Raw genomic sequence first — 22,888 nt, forward strand, 5'->3', positions numbered from 1 at the left:
CTGTGTTAATGAATTCAAGGGAAGGCAACACCACTATTAGTAATAGCTTTTTATTCGGAGTCCTCATTTTCCAGATAGGTCACATTAAACACAGCCATTAAACAATAGCGTTGAGATAAATCCATAAAATGTATGCTGTTTTGTTGTTGTTGTTGTTGCTGTCCTTATTCACCAATTGCTTGGTGCAGCTAAGAACCTGATGGAGCAATGGGGCTGATAAATGGGAATAGCTAACCTGCAAAACACTGGGGCCAGGAAAGTCAGACTTTAATCAGGTCTCATTCAATTACGCTTGGAATCAGCGTATCTTGATAGCTGAAACTCTCATTTGAATTAATGCTCTGATAAATGCTGTCTGTTATCAAAAGAATATAATGAGACAATAACGAGTGGGCATATAATATGCCAGACCTCAGTCTGTTTGTTGACCTCAGCAAGTTCTATTCCATTAGACAACAAACAGCTTTTAACCTGGTTCTAATAAAGCATCCTGCTCTATTGCTACATGACTTTTTTCACGGTGCCATTTTTTAAATTGAGCAGTGTCTAGATGCTTTAAAGGGAAATCATGTTTTACAACTTCTCGGCTAATTTTGGGAAATAAAACAAGTCAATTTCTTCACCAGGAATTCAATTCATTTATGGAATTGTTTTTTTATGCTGCCTGTAATAAAGATAAATGTTAGGTTAAGAAATATTGTGAAATCATTCTTTGAAATTGTATGATATGTCTCTTTAATGTTTACTTTGGTATAGGTATAACTAACACTGATTCTTACTACTTTTAACTGTGATGAAAGAATTTTCATCATTCATATCTGATAAAAAATTATTTTGTTATTGATTTTTTAGTTCATCATAAGCATTTTTTAGAACTTTGGGTTTTGTTCTAAAATTACCATAAACTGTGCTTGACTTCAGTTGTATAAGAACCTAAAAGACAAAGGAGTATCAAATTTTTAATTTTGAATGTGTAACATTTTTGAGAGATTAGTATTTGAAAGATGTAAATTAAGATTTTTTTTCACATTCAAAATTAAACTGAAACTCCTCCAAATCTCACAGATTATGAAACATCCATTAGAGCAATTGCTCCCCAAAGGTGTGATTTTGGCATTTCATGGGCTTCCTGGGAAGCCAAGCACCAGAGGTTTGTGATAAAGGCAGTTGCCAGGGAAATGAATAAAAGCAAGATTTCCTCGACTATAAAAGCTTAGAGTCCTGACTGCTGAATTACCACCAACTTGTAAATAAATAATCACTACTAAATACAGATAATGTGTTAAGCAGCTAACACTAGTAAATCACTGGTGACAGGAAGCCTAAAGGTAAATCCCTCACACATTGGCACAATCAATTTATAAAATCTTATGGTGTTTTGATGTCTTCAGACATGTGTGAGAAATTGAACAACTGGTTACTTAATGTTAAGAATATCTTAAAAATAAACCTTACTCTCTTTGTTGATTTCATTTACATACAGCTTTAGGTTTTACTAAATGGTTATCTGTCTAGTAAGAGAGAGGCAACACTTGATAAGACTAAATAGAAATCAGTTTTCCATCAAATTTCAATTATCAAGCTAAATCAACCTGTAGTCTCCTGGCAAAAATAACATCATATAACAGAGACAACACATTTCAGGTACATAAATTGTCCAAAATATAGAGTGTCAATTAGGTTTCACATGTACAAGATCCCTTCTCTTCTAATTTAAACATTTACAAATAATAAAAACTAAGAGTAGAGCTTTGGAAAGGCTGTTACTAGGAACCAAATACACTTCTCAAGAGAATAAGGCTGATGGGAGTTGTCCATTCTTCTCTCCCAAAGCAACTTTGCAAACGAGGTACAGTCTGAAATCTTGATGTCATATGATGAAAATATTTTCAGCAGAATTTTTTGAGATTTAAAATTACAAAAACTTAATTTAGTTCAATGTTTGTTTTCTTTTGCTTTTGCTTTTGTTCACAATATAAGGATTTTATGATATTTATGCTGTTTCTACACTGGCTTGGTGGCCATAAAAGAAGGCACAGGATTCTCCACCAATTTGCACATGATGCATTTTTTTCTGCTCCAGTGCACAAACAGCCTTTATTTAACTCAGCACCACATTGTCTAAGGTATGGGCTTAAAACTATTCACCATGAAGCTATAAAATGCCAAAAATTTTCAATGCTGACGGAAAATGTCAATCAAGGCATTTTCCCATCTGCTACTACTTCTGCAAGTGCTAATTTTATTTTTCCCAATTCCTGAAATTAGAGGTTTCTTAGCCTCATATGGAAGGAAGTTTGAAACTTGCTAAATGTCATAAGAAAAGGTGCAACCAAATGATGGAATAGAAGGTGTATTGTTCTCAAAGGACACCAATAAAAAGAGGCAGAGGAGCATTGAGATAAGGAAAAAAGACTTTGTTAAGACCCAGACAGACCTCTTGAAAAACACTATACAATGTAAGTAACCAGGGCTGGTACCACACATGCATTAATGCATTTTTCATGTTTTTAAAATATAATGGAAAGACACTTCTGAATCACTTAAGATACTTTTGAGAACCAACCAATAACATGATATCTACATAGGCAGAAGCCTTTGTTATGGAAAACAGCATGAAGAAGTTTCAGGTATTGGTACAAATGTAGTTCTTGTGATTTAGCATGACTTTAATAAAAGCTTCTACAAGGACTTGCACAGAACCATGACTGATGGATGTACTTTTTGACCTTTCAGTTAGCTCCATCAGCTCACTCAAACACATTTTGAACAGATTATGTACTGTAGTACTTGGTAGACTATACATTAAACAAGAGACTTTGCTCTGAGGCACTGCTTCCCACACTCCATGGGGAAAAGGAAGCAGGAAAAAACAAAACTCATAGAGTTCGACAGCTACCGAGGCAACACTTGCCATTTACAATATAAGCCCAAATATTTTTGCAACACAACTATATATTAATTTAATAAAATACACAATATAGCTCTTATACACTCAACAATTTGGCTCATATGCACGGAATCTGCAATAAATCAATAAAAATATGTCATTTGATGTAAACACATTGAATCTTCTTACATTTGCACATTTAAATGGTCATGTGATTTGTGTACGTCTAAGACATTTTCACTTTCCTGAGCTATTTTAGTGTCCACAAATGAATACAACATATTAATCGTGTTATTTTTCTCTGAATATTACCACTCAATGGTAGCTATTTTTCGGAACATTTCTATGTCAAATTTAAAACTAATCAATTATTTATCTTTGTTGGACACTAAAATGCTAAATAGGCATTTTAAATCTCTAAATTTTGCTCTCCTTTAATGAAGTGAGTTAGTCTACGTGTGTGCAGGACAAAATGGACTATTTCTTTTTACATTTAACCTTTAAAGGACATGAGGCGTCTTACAAATGATCGGGGTTTTTTTCTTGTTTTTTTTGTTTTTGTTTTTGACTAATGATATGGAATGTTCTTTGTGTTTATGTGTGTGGCAGGTAACTTTATACAGAAATGTTTACCACAAATATGTGTTAATGTTTGGTGTAGCTTGGACTACTGCAAGGTCTTTTCGGGACTTTCAGTAGAAGCCTGTGATGACTGCTAGAACTCCACCACAGATCACAGATGACGACCCTGCTTTGCATGGGGTTTATAGGTAAACAGTTAAGTCAGCATAAATCACGGAGCACAGTCTTAGAGTGATCAGAATACTTCACTTCGCACACTGCATACCTTTCTAACAGATTGTCAAAAGGTAAGTGGCATACTCATCCTCCTTTTTCTTCTCTCCTTTTTCTTATCTTTTCTTTTCTCTTTAAACATCATTAATTTTGTCCTAATATAAGTTTGGTCAAAACAAAACCATTGTTATCTCTGAAAAAAGAAACAGCAGTGAAAAGAACATACTTGTGGGCACTTCAGATGTTCACTAAAAGCCTTAAAGCAGCATTGGTCTTTCCTCCTCCCTGTGAAATGGGTTGTCCCCAAGATCATTCTTCAAAATGCCAATGCTTTCCCCCCACTCTCTCTCTCTCTCCCTCTCTCTCTCTCTCTCTCTCTCTCTCTCTCTACTTCTCTCATTTTCTCACAGCCACTGGGTCATTCCCACGGCAGTCCTGCAAAAGCTTATCGATTTCTCTCACAACTTCCTCAGCATCCACAGACTCTCTGCCCAGATCCCGGCTGGAATGGTCAAGCTGCTCCAGGACTGCACCCATCTCACTGGAATCCCGGCTGGCTCTGGAATGAACATCTGCGAAGACCCTTGCCATCTGATCCGAGGCCATGAAGGGAGGGTCTCTCTGTTGCTTACTGGGTGACAGATACTGACTGTCAGTGGGCAAGAACTGACTGCTTGCCTCAGCCAGGGCTCCTGGTTTTGCTTCACAACCTTCCAGGGAGCTTTTTGTTGAGGTGCAAGGCTCGATGCAGGCCTTGGTGGGGCTGCTTGATGCTGAAGGGACCTCTTGGAGGAGAGGGCTCAGGGCACGTTTGGCTTTTAAATAAGGTTTAACATTGGCAATGAGAATAGTGTGCTCTCGCTTGTCTTTTCCAAATGTACAAAAAGTCTTTTTCCCAGTGGGATTCACAGTTTCATAAGTCTCAGTCTCAACATTAGCTTCAACTGTGGGTACAAAGAGATTTGTGCGGTAATCTGCATTTTCAGCCTGATTGGCTGCAGGGAACTGTGGCATCCAACACCTGTCAGAATGACCAAGCACTCGGCATTCATCTGTGCAATTAATACACTCTTCTGGTTCTGCAAAACAAAAGAGAAAACAGCAAATCCAATCATTAGAGTTTCCTTTGAATTTCTACTGAAGCCGTGATCAGCTCTCAGTGGGCTTGGTTGACCTCTGGTCTCTTAATTAAAAAGGAAAAGAAAACAATAATTAAAACATTTCAGGATGGTTGCATAAACCTGCTGGCTGAGACAATGGTTTTATTTAAGTCTATTCTCTAGATATTAATGAATTCCCATAGCCAGGGAAGAAGTAAAAAGTGCCCAATGGAGAATCATTCTCGGTAGAACAGAGCATCATCATAATCTAACCTCCTGGGGATATCAGTTAGTCTTTGTTCTGTAGATCCCATCCTGGAAACAGAGAACTTCAAAAGGATTACTAGGATTAATTTTTCAAATCAAATAATGGCAATAACTGGACTGAAAACTGCCAGAATAAGTCCTAAGCCATTTTTTAAAAAGTTTCTTATCCTTATTTCACTTATAATTTTTATTTTGGTGAGAGTCATGAAATAAAAGTTTTCTTTTCAAAGCCCACTTTTCCTACAGAGTGACTAATGGAATTTTCTATCAGAATGTATTATAAATAAGCCTGTCAAAAAGTGCACATTCCTATTTTATTAGATAACATATGGATCATGTATTCAGTTTTCTTCACTTCAGCTTTCTGTTTATGGTTTAAGTAGACACCAAATGAGTTTATTCAACAGGTATTGTTTAGAATAAATGACAATTCATGGTATCCTATTTTAAGCTATAACGCTTTCTGTGAGAATTTTTACTTTTCTCCTTTGCCAATAGACATATGGAAAATCCATATAAAGCATTCTTTAATGATGCCTTTTAAAAGATATCAGAAAAGGAAATATGAAAGAAAATTCCATCGTTATGACAATAGCTGCATATCTCCATTGACCTCAATATTTTTAACCATAACTTTGAAATATACTTTCCCTTCCTTTCCAGTATGAACAGTTGTTTCCATTATGTTTAATGATCCTTTTTAAAATCAGGGGCTTTACTTTCAGAAGAGGATATTTACATTTTACCTCCATGTAATGGGAATACAATTCCCTACACATTTAGAAGCTTTGAGGATTGCCTTTTAATTGATGTCAGATGATCCCTACATGTTTAGTATCCTGTGCAAAGAAAAAGATCTACATAAAAGATATATGAAATAATATAACAAATGTAACAGCATCATTAAACTTGCACAGTTAAGTTTTCAAAGTCACACATAAAAACAAGTTTTAAAGTCTATAATTAATCTTTCATCAGAAGTCAAAATGAAAAACAAACACAACATATTTTATTTCAAAAACTTTCAGCAATAAAATAATTTTCTATGATACTAAACTGCTTTAAAAATCAAAATGATGTCTTGACAGAACAAAAATGTGGTATTTCATAGCATTCACCATTCACCCTTGTGAAATGTTAAACAGTAGGCAGCTCACCTCTATTTAAAATTTGTCATTGTTAAAAAGTATTTTCCTATGAAAGAATGAAAAATTCACTCTTACAAGTAGTATGTAATGCGGGCAAGAACACTGAAAACTAATCTCAAACTGAATTATATACCTATAAACTCACATACCATTTACTACTGAGAAGGCTGATAGAGGAACAAAAACAGCTAGAAATATAACATCTGGGAACCTTTCCTATATATTTAAATTAAAACCTGAGATAAAATTTTTTTAAAGATATCAGAAAAGTTTTCCATGACTATCTGTTTTCTTTACCTACTGTAAGTGGAAATCATACAAACTACCCCTTTTTATATTTCTAAGTGTTAGAAACAATAATATTAATTTATTCAACTAATTTTATGCTTCAAAAGGATTATAGAAAACTTTATATTCTGTTTCATTTGTTGATACTTTTGCATCTTTTAGAGCGATGTTTTTCTTGAATTTATTTACAACCAATACACTCTTTTTGGAATATGCCACAACAGTTTTACATGGCAGTATTGACTGGACTCCCCTTTCATCTATTTGGATAACCACCACTGAATGAATTCAATATAAATTTAAGAAGCGAGAAAAAGAGATAGACAAATGCAAACATTAAGAAGAGTACAAATCGACCTGGAATTTGAAAACACCAACATGAAATTATTGTTTCAGTACTTCACTGCTGAAAATCTGCAGCTTTTTACTTGACTCCTTTATGTCATAACCAGGGAAGCAAATTTTGAGTATTGATTATGACACATTACAAGCTGTTCACCTTGTGATTAGTCTGTAATTTTGACAACAGCAGTTCACAGTGAAAAAATTTGAATGAACACTTTTGTATAAACAACAGAAAGTATAAGGACAAAGTGAACTGCCGAGGGCCAAAGTAAAATATATCAGAGAGTGGAATCATAGCTAGGAACAAAAAAGTCATAGGTTATCTATAATATATGACTGACTCAACATAAAATAAAAAGAAGAAAGAGGAAAAAAGGAAAGAAAAGAGAGGGAGAGATAGAAGCAAAGAGGAAGAAAAGAAAGAGGGAGAGAGTAAAGGAGGGAAAAAGAGAAAGGAATGGAGTGAAGCGTAGAGAAAAGATAAAAGAGGAAATGAAGGGAGAGGAAAGGTTGCTACAAATGCAGGCATTTAAGGAATGATGGGTTATACTGAGAGAATTTCTGCAATGTGCACTTTTTATTATATATTTTAAGCCCTTTACTATGCTGAATTTATATAATAAAGAATAATAATGTGGAATATTTTCTCAAGCCCTAAACCTCTAAAGGTAAATAATTAAACAGTTCATACCTTAGAGAGAATGAATCCTAGAATAAATACATAAAATTATAGACTACAAAAATGAACAAAAAAAAAGTAAATTTTCTAGATACCCATCATTTGCATGGAATTGGTGTGTGTATCAAAAAACAAGTTTAGAGACACTGGACAGAAGAAATCAAAACAAAAATATTTGATTCAATATCCATTTGTTTCTTCCACTCCAATCAGAAATTACCAAAAAATTATTTACCTTTAATTTCATCTTTTCCTCAATACAACATAGTTACCCATTCAGGGAATGTACCCCATGCCAAGAAAGAGGCCATAATCCAAATAGTATGCTAACGAGAGAAACAAAGCTAACCATGTTTATATTGCAAAGGAAAAACAATTCCAAACTTCAACAGATGGAGCCATAAGCAGCTATTCCTATATGGAAAGTTTATAGCATCTAATCTCTGAAATGTATGATTCCCTGAAACACCATGTGACAATCTAATAACACTTTCGCAGAGTTAAGAATCATTTTTTTCAGTCTGATCGCCAAATCTCACTACTACACATGCTCTGAAGAGAAGTATCTAAATGCAAGAACCGTAAGTGGTTCAATTTTGTATAATTTATATGATTTTTTTGTAAAAGATATAAATTGACTCAACTGGAGAATCATTGTAATTTTTGCTCTCAGCCAAATCATAACTATAACACACACACACACACACACACATACTCTTATAGATCATCTGTATATACGTGGTAAAATTGAATTTTTCTAGTGTATAGTCCCAATTTTTTTAAAAATCCAAAATTTATATGCAATGTATTCTTGAACATTATTAATAGGTCTCATAACTGAAATGTAAGTAAATCAAAGGAAAGTTCTATATTCATAATATAAGTATACTATTTATTCTTTTTAACAAAATAATATACATTTGCTTAAATACTGACAATGTTTTTATACATAAATGTAACCTGTAGGTCTTTTTAATTAAAAAATCAATAAGTAGTATTTTAATCTTTCCTTTTGCCCTATAATAATGAGGGTAAAATCTATGATCAGATCAACAATTTAACTATCTTTGACTTCAGAATTTAATACAATTAAAACACCAAATTATCAACCCTTATGTGATTGGATTTTAGTAGTCTTCCATAAAGCTTACTACAATTTGATTTATTCATTATGATCTTAATTTTGTAATGTCACTGTAGCACTAGAAACACATAGTCATTTTGATAATGGTTGAAATGTGCCAACAATTACCACAAGTAAGATTAAAACTTGAAGTGAAAATGTTACTTACATCAGTAAGAATTAGCAAAGATTAAGCAGGATGCTGTCAAGCATACTTATTTCAGAAAATCAGAGAAAAAGCCTGTGTGCTATTGTGTGCTATGGCTCTGTGTTGTCCATTACAAAAGAAATATGTCAAGGAACCAGTCAAAAAACATCTTACTTCAGAGTGAATCTAACTCGTTATTCTTTTCTGTCTTGCTTTGGGCAGGAATTTATCAGAAATCAGAAATTTAAACTTATTTTCCCTGTCTTCAAAGCACTATGCAGCACCTCTAAGGAGAAATACTTGGCAACTAATTTGTTGCCACTTAGGGAAATGTTAGAAAACATAAAAGGATTTCCTTCCTTAATTTCAAATTTACCTGCTGCCTCAGGAACTCACATATTTGTACATCGGAAATTGTTCATACAGTTTCCAGAAAAAGAATTCTGCATATACATCTGGTATCCATCTGATTCACTTTTCTATACTCAAGAAATAAATGTGTCATAGAAGTTTTAAAATAAAAATCCATAACTCAAGCCATCAGTAAAGAAGTTCTAAAGTGCTATGTTCATGGGAGACAGAAATTTAAAAGTATTCTGTGCTTTATGACTGTCAATGAAATGGTTTTGTTTCTGTTTTGTAAACAACTTTAAATAGGAATAGTGCTCTTCTATTACCATGGTGGTAAGCACTGTTTCTAACAGCATCTTAAAATTAGCATCATTTCTAAGTAGACAACTCTATAAATGGAAGTCCATTTTTTATTTGTTCTCATTTTCTTCTTTTTTATTTCTAATTTACCTTCTTTCAGCAACATAAGCTTTCATAGCACCTAATTAGCCGCCTGGAAAAGCAGACTAGGCACCCATCTCTATTTATGGCTGACACAGTGCTTTGCAGATTAATTCTGCAGAATCTCAGCCAAGTGTCCATCACAGATTCTCCATCTCCTTGCAAACCATGACAAGTCAAGACCTTTGAGTGGCAGTTCATGCCTAGTTGTTTTCTGCTGAAAGAGTTTAATGATGTAAAAACAGTTTGTTTTTACTGTTTCTTTCTTCAGTGCACACACACACACACACAATTACAAATATACATGCACACAAGCTTCTCCATGAGCATGACAAATTACCATTTATAAAAATATATTCTACAATGTCAGAAAAAACTACCAATGCTAAAACAGCAATCTTGTCAAAAAAACAGTCCAAGAAACCTCTAATGAAGTGGTTTTTCTTTCACTAAGTTGGGATAATTTACAACGTCCTATGAACTAACACTTCTCTAACGAACAGCTCTTTTTTATTTTGGCTATAAACTCCTAACACTTGTTATGACCATAGGGTAAGTCATTTCATATAAACAGTATCTGAACAATCTAAACTCATACAAATTATCTCCATTAATGACATAGGATTTTCGTTTACTAGTACAATAGTTAAAAAATAAATCATTTTCTTTCATCCTATCTGCCTCTGAGGAGAAAAAAAATCACTTTCAACATTATTTATAAAGACAGTACAGCAAAGGCATCTCAAGACAATTTTTTCTATGTCAATAAAAGGAGTATTTTAATGTAGCTTTATCACGTGCATATTTTTTGAAACAAATGTTCACATGACTCGTTTTATTTCATCATCACTTTTGATAAGCTGACTTATATCCTATGAAGGGAAGAATTAAGATAAGCAAAGAAAAATGTGGCACTTATTTAGTTGCATGACCTTTCTTCTATTGTCCTTTATTTCTCATATTTTTCACTTGTGCACAGAGATCGATGTTGTTTTGCTAATCAAAAATCGTAAGATGTCTTTTAGATTCTTTAATTTTTTAATGTAATGTGGGAAATGTATCTCACTATCATATGCTCATTTCACAAGGATCCCTGTCCATGTAGCAGTGCAAAAAGGATATTGCATAGAAGACTCCAGGAGAATAAATTATTTTATAGTAATCAGCCACAAGGAATAAGAATTTAGAAATATAGTTCACATAAAATATTATGAAAGAAACATACATATATTAGGTGGATTCACTGCCCATCGGCCTCTTGGATTTTATTGTATTTGTGAAATGTCATTCTATCTGCTATTGATAGGCAGAGAGCATATTTTGAAGAGGAAGTTATTATAATACCATCAAACCGTAGCAGCTTTGAAGTACCAATCCTCTAGCATGCACCTGCATTTCACAATGCTTCTGAATGTATTTCCACGGCTGCATTCAGACACCAGAAACCACTGGCCTATATCATATTCAAGTGAATCCAATCGCAGCTGGGTATGTGGAACTGCTTGGAGCATTTGCACTTACTATTCAATGCACCTGCACATCTGCAGGGGTGGTTATAAATGTTTGTGACCTTTAGGACATAGTAAAATGTCTACCAGAGTGGCATTTTGGGGGCATATATATTGATAACACATAGTGCTCTGAAATGAAGAAAATTTAACACAAGCTGAAATGAAATTTGTGTTTCAGAACAAATCCAAAGCAGTGTTAGGAAGTCTGATATGAAAGCACTAGGTATATAAAACAGTGAAAATCTAAATCATGCATTGGAAATTTATGGCACACGTATAATTGTGTCCTGTGGCACACTGCTCTGAGATTAACATTTAAAATTTAGCTGCCCTCCTCCCCCAATCTCATTCTGTAGGCACAGCCATTACCTGAGGCAGCAGCAGATGCTTAGAAGTGAAGTTAGAACTAAATGGTTCCATCTCTTTCCTAGTACTTACCCGGAGGAGAATTGGCTCTGAAGCTCAGTACTACACTACTGGAACAAGCTTTCTAGTTCTTTGAGAAAAGTACAATAGAACTTCTTCAAGAAAAACAATATAACTTAACTGTCCCAACAGTAAAATGATATGGGTGCACTAGACCTGTGTAGTTCAACAGACATTTTTAAAAAGTTGCACTCAAGAATTTATAATACAAAATTGCATTAAACATGTACTTTGTGCCTAGGCATTGCTAGACATTGGAAGATTTCAATCAAGGCATCTTGAGTAAGGTGTTCTAGGACAGGTATTGCATTAGGTAGCAATTTATGGTGAATGAACCAGTTCTTGAATTTGTAAAACTATGGCTTGTCATCAAGGAATTTAAACTTTGAATGAAAGTAGAAACAAGATTTTAAACCAGCCAAAGGAATATAATCTGTGAACAACTGCAGTTTGAACTATGTCGTAGGATGTCAAGCAATAGAAATTGGGCTGAAAGTGTACATTTTAATAGGCTCAAAGGATCTGTACAAGAGATACTGCTTGATAAGAGATTCAAGGTATGATCAATTTCAGTGTAAAGTGGAGAGTACGGAGAGAGTGTTCAAGGTAAAGGAATTGGAAAGAGAGAGAACCACTGCATGGGAGTGGGCATTTCAGAAGGAAAAGTTAAGCTTCATAGAGTCAAGAATTTATGCTGCAACGAAAAAAAATGAAATAATGTAGGTGAAATGAGTGAGGATCTAAAAGAGTTTTGAGTAAAAGGCCAAATTTAATGCAACAGGCAATAGAGCAATAATACAGGTATTTGCATACTTGATCTTATGTCTCAGAAAATTCTTGAATTGAATTCTTAATGGGAAAGATATTGGAAAACATTTATGTATTTAAAAACTAGAATAAACTAATGTGTAAACAAACTCCAAAGAAGCATTATTTCTGAGAAATAGATCTAGAGTTCTGATATCTCCAATAGATACAGTAGGACATGACATGATTCGTTGGCCCCAAAATAATTCACTGGGCTAGTCATTCCAGTCCCAAATCTTACCTAAGCCATTTGTATGTGCTTGTACTTCTAAACTAAAGAAAGTCTTCATGTGTGTTGAATCAGTTAGCATTTCTTATTACAAGATAAATCCTGCATCGTGTGCATTGGAAAAATATGTATTCTTCCTAAATCTAGATTTTTCCCTCTCCTTTTTCTCTAAATGCCTATTATTAACAACTATAACAATGATATAAGATCACAAAAGTATAAATGATACTTTTAGAAGACCAGAAGAGGAGATATCTGAAAGAAAGGAGATATTTTACGTTTTTAGGAAAGTAAATATTTCAAAAAAAGAGAATGACAATAATAAATAAGTTAAATCTGTTAATCTCAGAAATCTTTCAATATTGACACTCTAGGTCAAGAAGAATGAAAAATTAAATGAAATTACTGAATTATTTTGAAAGAAATGGCCATCATCATTTTCCCAATGAATATTATATTCTAGTATTTTTCTCTAACATTATTTTTTAATCTGTTTGTCTAATTGAGACCCTTTTGGCCTTAGAAGCTCAAGATACTATGGTATAGCCAAGCGTGATGGTGCATCCCTGTAATCCCAGCACTAAGGAAGCTGAGGCAGGAGGATCACCTTGAGTTCAAAGCCAGCCTGCATTACAAAGTGAAACCTTGTCTCTAAACATCCCTGCAAAAGATACTATGATGTAGTCTTTGGTGAACCTTTTTTTAAGATACACAGAACATAGTCAATACACACTTCTAAATGGAAACAAAATGCTGAAATTGATGCGAAGGCAAATTAAATTTTAAAAGTATGAAATACTATTGGTAATCTAAAATAGGAATAGCTTTTATTTACAAATTACTCATTGCTGAACTATTCTTTTGTGAATTTGCCATGTTAGCTTTCAGAATGATTCCAGGAACTAAAGACACTGTGCTTAATAACTTTTCATTTTTGTGACATATACATTGTGTAAAATAACATCAGATCTGCCTGTTAAATATCATATTTATATGAAAATACTGTTTATATAAAAATCCAAAGTTCTGCATTTATTAAAGAGGATATAATTTTAAATTATAAGATAAATGAATCCTGTGTAACCTGTATTTCATTCAAACTTGGAGGTCAGAATATTTTTCTCCTTAGAGAATTTTTTGAATTGGTGATAATGTTGCTGAAATCATAGCTTATATATACATTTTTTTGCTTAAATTCTTTTACTGGTAGATTTTAGGTATACAATACATTTACATTCATCACTGGGATCTTGTACCTGTACATGATGCATCCTATTTTTATCCCCATTCACTGTGCTCCCTTCCCCCCTCCACCCTTTCCTATTTACAAAGACTTTGTTTCCATTTTTTCCTTTTCTCATAATTTTTCCTTTCCCCTCTATCCTTTCCCCCTCCCCTCCCACTTCCCCTACCCCTTTAGTCTTTTTCTTCCTATTTCAAATTTTAAATCATTCATTTTAATCATTTTAATCCTTATTTACACTTTCAGTTTCTCACACTGGAGAAACTGTTCAGTATATACATATGGATGTCCTATTTATTTCACTTAAGAGTATGGCCTCAATTTACATAGCTTATATTTAAATAATCACCCCTTTTTAATTTTAAATTCTAAAATACAGTGAGTATTCACAAATACACACTTGAACATCTATAGGCTTCTTTGTTCTCTCCCAGTTTCTCCTTTTGGCTTTTTTTTTCCTACTGCACTGGGCAAAATGAATCAAGTTCCCTCTTTCGTTTTAAGTTTGTGTTTTACATTTTATCTGAAAGTTTCCATATACATATAAACTAATGCATAAACCTTTATAATTTAAATATCCTGAAAGAGTTAATGCAGCTTCCAAAAGAACTTGATTTATATGCAGTGAGAAACCTGTGGTGTGGCATGCAATAGTTAGTAAAAGCTGTTTGGTTTACAAGGACAAATTTAAAATTGTAGCAACTTAAATAATTCTGTGAATTTCAGAGCCAAGACTATGTAAATTTGCTAGTATTCTCCATTATTACAGAGGATATTTTCCTTTTGCTTTTACTGTTTCTGTAAGCTAACAACATTTCTGATAGCACCACTATTTTGATAGCATGGATGAATACATCTAAGACTCAAGTCATCCTCCTAGCAAACTGGTAATCCTGTAAGGAAGGTCAATAAAAGCATGCCTACCAAACCAAACTCTTTATAAGAAGCAAGCAAGATAGTCTTATTAGCGTTTTTCTTTCATGCCTGCCATTAGATTTCTTTTGGGAGGTATATCTATTTACCAATTTAAATCCTATTGCTTATCTTCTTTCTAGCACATCTTGTTTTCAATTGCTAGAAACAAGAGAACAGAATTGATGTCATTTTTAGCATTTCTCAGAAAACGTTAATTCAGAAACAGCTAATCCTCTTCTGCTTATTATTTAGTAATCAACACTTGTCAATAGGATATGGCAGTCCCAGAAGATGAATTTTTAAGAAAGATTTTTAATATTTTAATGACATCCTAAGCTCCAAAAGATATTTATTAAATTCAAATAAATCAAGTCTAGAGAGAGCTAAAGTTTTAGTTGTTACTTTAAATTAAATGCACGTTTCCAAATGAACAGATGGGTGTGCTGCTCAAATCAATATTTTCAAAATATAATATTTTCAAATAAAAAAATTAACGCAAAATATTTTTAAAGATTAAAGCAATGGGAAATATATGAATCTGTAATTCTTTATATTCTTGCAAAAATAACTTATAATACAAATCATAAATATAAACTAAAACTAGATGTCATCCATGTGCATGTGCACACGTGTTTGAGCACAAACCCATAATTGATAACATATATTTTTATTATTTTACTAAAAATTCTGCCTGTGAAATGACTTATTTTTATTAAAATTGATAATGCTCAAAAGTAATCATTACGCTTAAGGTGGATTATCAACATGATTGGCTTGGGAGCCAGCCAAGGAATTAATAGAGCACATATCTGGGTGTATCTAGGTAGGTCATGTAGACAGAGAGGACCAGAATGCTGATAGGAAGGGGAACAGTAAAAGCCAGGCCCTCATGGTTTTAGTTGGGAACAAGAATTTTTTTTGCCTATAGGACTAGAGGCAAGTTTGTTGGACTCTGGCAAAACAAACAAACAAAAAATGTCTACATTTTGCCTTTGTCCTGAGACTTTGTGGTAGACTGATATTATATTAGGTGGATTTGGTGGACTAAATTTTAAGGCAGCCCAATCTTCAGGCTATGACATGGATATGCTGGCTAGTTTTAGTTAAATTTATGATAAGAACTGGAAGTAAAATGCAGAGCAGAAAAATATGAAAAACTTAAATTTTGGTTTCAAAGTAACCTTGTATAAATCTGAAACTAAAGATTTTACATTTGCTGAAGAGATTACTACCATTACAAAGGCACCAAATTTTATATGGGGAAAGGAGAAAAATGTCTTCAGGGTGTCTAAGAAATCAGGAAGTCCCCACCTATAGCAGGTTCAATGATGGAAAAGTGTCAACTTTTCACTTGAGAAGAGAGACCCTGAGGTCCCTACTTGAGAAGAGCCTTCTACTGAATTGTTGCTGAGGTTCATTTCAGTGTTCTATCATCCAGAGACTCAGAGGTTTATAAATTCATGGTCCAACAAGGCTTAACTACTGTTCATTTTAGCACCATACTTTGGCATTGTCTACATGATGCTGCTCTTACAAGTATGCAGAATACAAGATTTGTAGGGTCAGGGTGGTTTCCACGCACAACTAAAGAAAGGCCTGAGAGGTTAGGCAAGGAGTCTCTGAAAGGACAATACATGAAGCTGTGGGAATGACATCAGGGTGAAGTCAGGATGAAAGGAATTTGGAGATGCCAGGAATGTTGAACATCTGATGAGAAAGGCTGCATGCAGTGAGCAGAGCCAGCCCAGGAAAGAGCCCATAAGTTGCAATCATCAAGAACATAGGGGTAAGGCCACCCATACTTTTAGAACTCACATCTCACTACCATGTGTCTGGACACCAAAAATGCAATTATACATCTTACTATTTACTTTGCTGGATTTCAGTCTTATTTTGGTCTGATTCTTTCCCATTCACCTATACCTCCCTTTTGGAATGGAAAAGTTTATCCTGGATTATCATACTTTGGGATTATTTAACTTTTCTTATTTTTACAGGGGTTCACAGCTAAGAGTTTGACTTCAGTCTCAGAGATTTTAACTTAGACGTTTTAGTAATGGTGGGACTGTTGAGGCTTTGAGGAAGGCATTAATGTGATTTGGTTTGTTGTGGTATAATTGTTTCATTACACGGAAGTATGATCTTTTGTTTATTTAGAGATTAAAAATGGTTTAAGGAGAAGTGTTTGTGTATAAAATTAACAAGAATTGGGACGTTACAGTTAAGGTGAATTACCAACTTGATTTATACGGGAGCCACACGGGATTAGCAAAGTGCATAGTAAAGTCTGAGTAAAGTACATTAGTAAAGTCTGAGTAGGTCAAAGAGTCATGATCTTGGGGTCTAAGTGTGGTTCCCCACTCCTTCCTCTGTAGTGTTGTTTGCAGGGCTGTTTTGCTTCCTTGCCACTATGCACTAAGTACCTTTGCTCTGACATGTCTTTCTGCCATGATATTCTTGGCCTAGAGCCATTTTTAATCCAGTCTATGGACTGAACTTTCTGAAACTGTGAGACAAATAAATAAACCTCTCTTCCTTTAAATTTTGGGCATCAGAGTGTTAGGGTGTCAGGTGATTTGTTCTTGCAAAGGGAAGATGAACTGATACAGAAACCTAATATAAAATACAGAAAGTTTAAACCCTAATATTTTAGGCCTTCATCTCACCAATACAAGAAAACTAACCACCAAGCTGCTGATACAATCACTATTTCATTTACAATTACTGTAGAGTCAAAAAGCATATTAAGAATATGAAAGAGAAGATAATTGACATTTTAAATAAAGGCAGTTCTTGGAATTACTTCCCTAAAATTATGCTGCTCTTAGTACTTGTAAATTGTGCCGTAAACTTATTGGAAGCTGATGTTTTTATCCTGTATGATTGGGTCATCCCAAGAATGAAAAGTTAAGCACAATCAATACATTCAATATCCATGTTCTAGAGTAAATATACAGAAATGTTTTTGTAATGGATTTTACTGGCAATGATAAGCCATTTTCCTAGTAATGGCTTAATATTTTTGCAATCATTAAAGCACGGTGAAGTAATAAGAAATGGTGAAAAGTAGTCAGGAAGCTCACAGGAAGACAGGAGATGTGTCCTCTGGATTACCCTGCTATGTAAATTAAACCAAAGGTCAGAATGTCACTGGAGAGGGCTATCTCTGAGTCAAAGAAAAGATAAGAATGTTTCTTAAAAATGTGAGAGTGATTCCATATATAATGAAGTATCCAAGGAAGGTATCTACAATGGTATTATAAAGACTTCCTTATCATCTATTTTACATAATTTAATTAATAACTAAATCCAGAGCAAAGAACACATGATAAAATGAAAGTACATTCTCTGTGAGTGATAGTAACAGAGGAACACATACAAATATGTGAGCATTCATTTTCAAACTTACATTCTAAACCTAATCAAAAAATAAATTCATATCAACAAAACAGGGAGGATTCATTAAAATAATCTTTGATAATTCAAGCAGGGTATTTTTGAGTTTTTCCTTTAAAGCAATGTATGATGAATCTGAGGAAGAAGTGAAATACTGTTTTTGCTGAATATATTATTTAGTAGCTATTTTATAATTTCCATGGTCATTACTAAAAAACTATGAAAGATGAAGTACTCTCTTTGATGTTCAGACCACCTATAATTTGGCCCACCTGTATTTTTAGGCACAGAAACAATAGTCTAAATTCTAAGTTGCCAAATTTGCTTTAAAGGAAATCTCTTTAAAGATGTTTAGGAAAATGACAGCGATCTTCCAACTAAACTCTAAAATTCCTTCAGAAATATAATTACATAAGCCAATTGGAGAATGTGGAAACTCAACTGGACACATAATTTGAATCACAAAATCTCTGCTCAAAAGAAAGAATAATTTCAATTTGAATATTATTCTAACCTTTAATTTGTAGGTGACTTAATGTATTAGCTACAGAGAGCTTATTTCTTAACCTAAAATACCTATTTAAAATGCAAGGTCCACCTAGAAATGGACAACCTGAATTATTTGCTTTAGCAGGCTTCTCGTAAAACATTTAATGTTCATTCACTGAATTGATAAAGATATTTATTTATTTTTTTGGCATAAATTATTTTATTGGTACATTTTAGGTATACAACATGTTTACATTTATCATTGGGTGCCTGTACCTGTACATGATGTATCTTGGTTCTTAATTTTTCCCCATTACCTGTGTGCCCTTCTCCTCCTCCACCCTTCCCTATTTACAAAGAATTTGTTTCAAGTTTTTTCCTTTTCTCATAATTTTTCCTTTCCCTTCTTACCTTTCCCTTTCCTCTCCCTCTTTCCTTACCCCTTTGGAACTTTTCTTCCTATTTCAAATTATCAATTATTTGTTGTAATCCTTTTAATTATTTACACTTTCAGTTTCTCACACTAGAGAAACTATTCGGTATTTACACATGTGTGTCCTATTTATTTCACTTAAGAGTATGTCCTCAATATGCATCCACTTAGCTATAAATGTCTCTAGTTTCTCGTTCTTTATGGCTGAGTAGTACTCCATTTTATAAAAGAACCCCACATCTTCTTTATCCAGTTTCCAGTTGCTGGGCCAATGGGCTGTTTCCAAGCTTTAGCTATTACAAACTGTGTCACTATAAACATGGGTGCACATATATCACTGTGGTATGATTCTTTTAAAGATATTTATGATCACAAAGTATACATATCAAGGTAGCTATAATATTATTTCAAAATAAAAAAATTACAAGGTTAGCAATACTTGATAAATAAATACTTACTAATTAGGCTCTTTTCTTATTGAATATGATTGTTTTATTATTTAAAACAAATATATGCAAATATATGTATATATAATTTTACAGAAAATTTCAAAAAAATAAATTGCTAGACTAAGCATTTATGTATAAAAAGAACATCCTTTTCACACAGGTATCTTATTAATCTACTTATTATCCATAAAACACAGCAGTTGCAAAGTTATCTCTTCGTATTCATATGCAATTGGGTCTAGGATATCCTACAAAACCCAAAATTTGTAAATGCTCAATCCCTTATGTAAAACAGATTATCTGTATACAACCAACACATATTCTCCTGTATACTTTAAATAATTACTACATTACTTATAATACTAACAGAAAGTAAATATTATGTAGATAATGGTCATAGTGTGTTGTTTAGGTAAAAATGACAAGAAAACACTATGTACATGTTCAGATGTACTTTTCTTGGAACATTTTTTATCTGAGCTTGATTACATTCATGGATGTAGAACTCTTAGATACAGAGAGCTACTTTTATCTATGTAAATCATCTATTTTTGAGATAATAGCAATTAAAAGGAAATAAAAATTTATTCTGATAACACTGCACAAATGATAATATTTCATTTTCAAATTATATGATAAGAAAAATATGTAAAATTTAGAGAAAGTTCATATTCAATAAGCCTCAATAACTTCCAAATTGAATTTTTATTAGAGTATATATGTTAGTAGAAAATATTTGCAAGCTTCACTATGTTGATTGTCTGGAAAAGTGAGAAAAATTTTTGAAATAAGATAATTTCAGATATTTCACAAAATTATTACCAATGAAATCTAACTAAAAAGACAGCATGGGATACTTATGCATGCACCCTTTAAATGCATGATAAAAATTTTCCTATTCCACATGAAAATGAATGGAAGGAGTCTTACCTAAAAGCAAAAATCTCCTGAAACTTAAAGCCTTATCCACTTTACAACAAAGGGCTTCTAGTTTTCCTGGTGCTCAGTGGCAACTCCCAGATCACTTGATGTTTCAAACTGGTGAATAGTCACAGTGAGGCATGCATGTGGGTACATGCACCAGTGAGCTTGCATGTACACTGGAGCAGAAGGTGGATGACAGGTCAAGATAGAATTTTATATAAGAATATATGAATTGATCCATGGAAATTTATATTCTAAAAGATAAAGTTATTTATTGGTATAAATATGACTCTTGAATTTCTTTTCTACCGAATTAAGAAGTAAAGCTCTCTCAACTGATTAAAATTTCATCAATATAAAATCACAGATATTTAAAGATAACAAGGAAGACTACATAGATTTTACATGGGTGGGTGTATTTGTACGGACACTTGTGTCTTCATACTTCCACTTCACAGGCAAAAATCACATGACAATTTTCCTTACTAAAGGTTTTCTAAGGCTTTTGCTTATATTTTCTCTCCAATTTCCATTCATTTTCATACAGGAAATTTTAAAAAAAACCTCTTCTCTTTTTTTCTGGCATAAGCAAAACAATACATAAAATAACAGTGTTTCTTAGATTGCTAAAACATACATATGTAGTTTTCAGGCACAGAAACATCTTGATATAAACATTTCCTCCAATGGCTTGAGATTCCCTCTCCCCTAGGTAGAGATCAAAGGACTCAGAAACCAACAAAATCTCTCGAAAGCTCTCAACTGATTCAGAGACTTGGCTATATAAATGCAGACATAGCAAAATATAATGTGGTAAGCTAGCATTTCACCTGAGATACAGATACTCCTTCCTGCTTTTCACTTAAATCATTAATTTCAAATATTAATGTGCTTTGCCAAATTATCTAAATCACATCAAGAGCATATTGAAAGATTAGAATATACTGAGAAAGTGTATTAATTTAGAAGATATTAATATTGAGCTTTGCCAGCTATTGTAAATTATATGAATTTCATTCTGCCCGGCCTTTAGGAATCTATATTAAAGTGACATTTGAAATTCTAAAAAGTAATGAATAAAGCAGCCTTTAAGATATTTCTGCAAAATAAAACTGATCTAATACAACATGTAATTAACTATCCAAAAGAAAAGAAGAACTTGGGAATCCAGTTTCTCAGGAAAAACACATTTTTTCTTCATCTCTTAACAGTGAAGCAGTTTGCTCTACACAACTTACAGCAAAGGAAAATAACTGAGCTCCTCTTTCTTGTACCAGCCCACTGTGCATTCCTTCAATTTCTTCTTTGGCATTTTTATACTATCTCTAATGTGCAGTTAGTAGAGTGGTAGACTTTCTTTATATGAAATATCAAAGAATCGGCCTACTTAACATCACTTAAGAATAATTAATACGAAAATTCTGACTTAAATTAATATTTAGATTCTCAGTTCAACTCTTACCACTACACAGCTATTCCTGAAATACTAATAGCACCAATATGGAAGTAACAAAGAATATTAGTTATCACTTTTCCCTTAAAGAAATAGTCTACATTTGTGCATGGCATGGCAAATGCATAGTCTTATGAATGCCATTATCTAACAAGTAAAATTCGGACCACAGAGAAGAAAGCTAGCAGATGAAGAAATTGCTCACCTGGTGGCAGCAGATCAACAGACTGAAGTCTAGTTGTGATGGTGTGTAGGGTGAGGATAGCAAAGGAAAGCAAAGTCGGGAATGCTTGAAAAATAAAATATTTTTAGTTAACAAATAGAAAAGCCAAGTGGTAAAAAATGGCCAACTGAATCATGAATCCTTCTCTATTGATTTTAATTTTTACATGAAAATTCCTTAGATTGATAAGTCCCTAAAAGATACAGCAATTGACATTTCCCAGATACATATGAGTTATTCTTATTGCATCAAAAATTGCTTTTAGGTGGTATTTCAGTTTAAACAAGATGGAAACAATATAGGTAAGTATATGAAATTCCTACATCAATGGGAAATATAATCTCATAATGATGAAACTTTTATTTATCTAAACTAAGATAAATAGTGTTCTACATTGTGAGTAGATGTACACAAGCAGGCCACCAAAATGAAAGTCAGAAAATGTCGATTCTATAATATCCCTAGTGACCAAGGTGTTAACAGAAATGTTTACTGCATCTTAATGTTAGTTATACACTGTATGTTGTCTGAAACTCAAAACAGCAGACTATATGTAATTTAGCTCTTTAATCAATCACCTAATATTTAAAAGTATATTGACAACAATAATGGAGATATATCCCACATACGTATTTTTGGAGCAAGTTCTATTGTTGTTTGCCGATATGAAGCCTTTATATAATTCAAAATTAAGGAAACGCAGTATTTTTTATTTTCGTTTTTATAAGCATCTTAGGTCTTAGGTACTATGAACATGTATAATTGACCTACTTGTTAGACTAAAGAAAAAGCAGAAAGAACATTTTGCTTTGCAT

At 33.2% G+C, this 22,888-nt stretch overlaps 1 protein-coding gene across 10 annotated transcripts in view; it reads right to left on the reverse strand.

The window, feature by feature from the left end:
* Positions 1-3,370: 3,370 nt before the first annotated feature.
* Pcdh17 (protocadherin 17) overlaps positions 3,371-22,888 on the reverse strand; it is a 92,911-nt gene continuing 73,393 nt past the window's right edge. For 6 of the 10 annotated variants that reach the window (XM_087197475.1, XM_021257927.2, XM_021257926.2 and 3 more), the window contains 2 exons: positions 22,056-22,139; positions 3,371-4,764 (listed from right to left, as the gene is read on the reverse strand). In XM_087197475.1, coding sequence (XP_087053601.1) covers positions 4,082-4,764; positions 22,056-22,139 — 767 coding nt within the window. In that variant the 3' untranslated portion in view covers positions 3,371-4,081. The remainder of the gene's footprint in view (positions 4,765-22,055; positions 22,140-22,888) is intronic. The other 4 variants (XM_021257924.2, XM_087197476.1, XM_087197474.1 and 1 more) reach the window with 1 other exon arrangement.

The sequence above is a fragment of the Heterocephalus glaber genome, unplaced genomic scaffold, assembly GCF_053883595.1.
Source record: "Heterocephalus glaber isolate CG9 unplaced genomic scaffold, H.glaber_assembly_v1.0 deba00001666, whole genome shotgun sequence".
In the NCBI taxonomy this organism is placed as follows: domain Eukaryota; kingdom Metazoa; phylum Chordata; class Mammalia; order Rodentia; family Bathyergidae; genus Heterocephalus; species Heterocephalus glaber.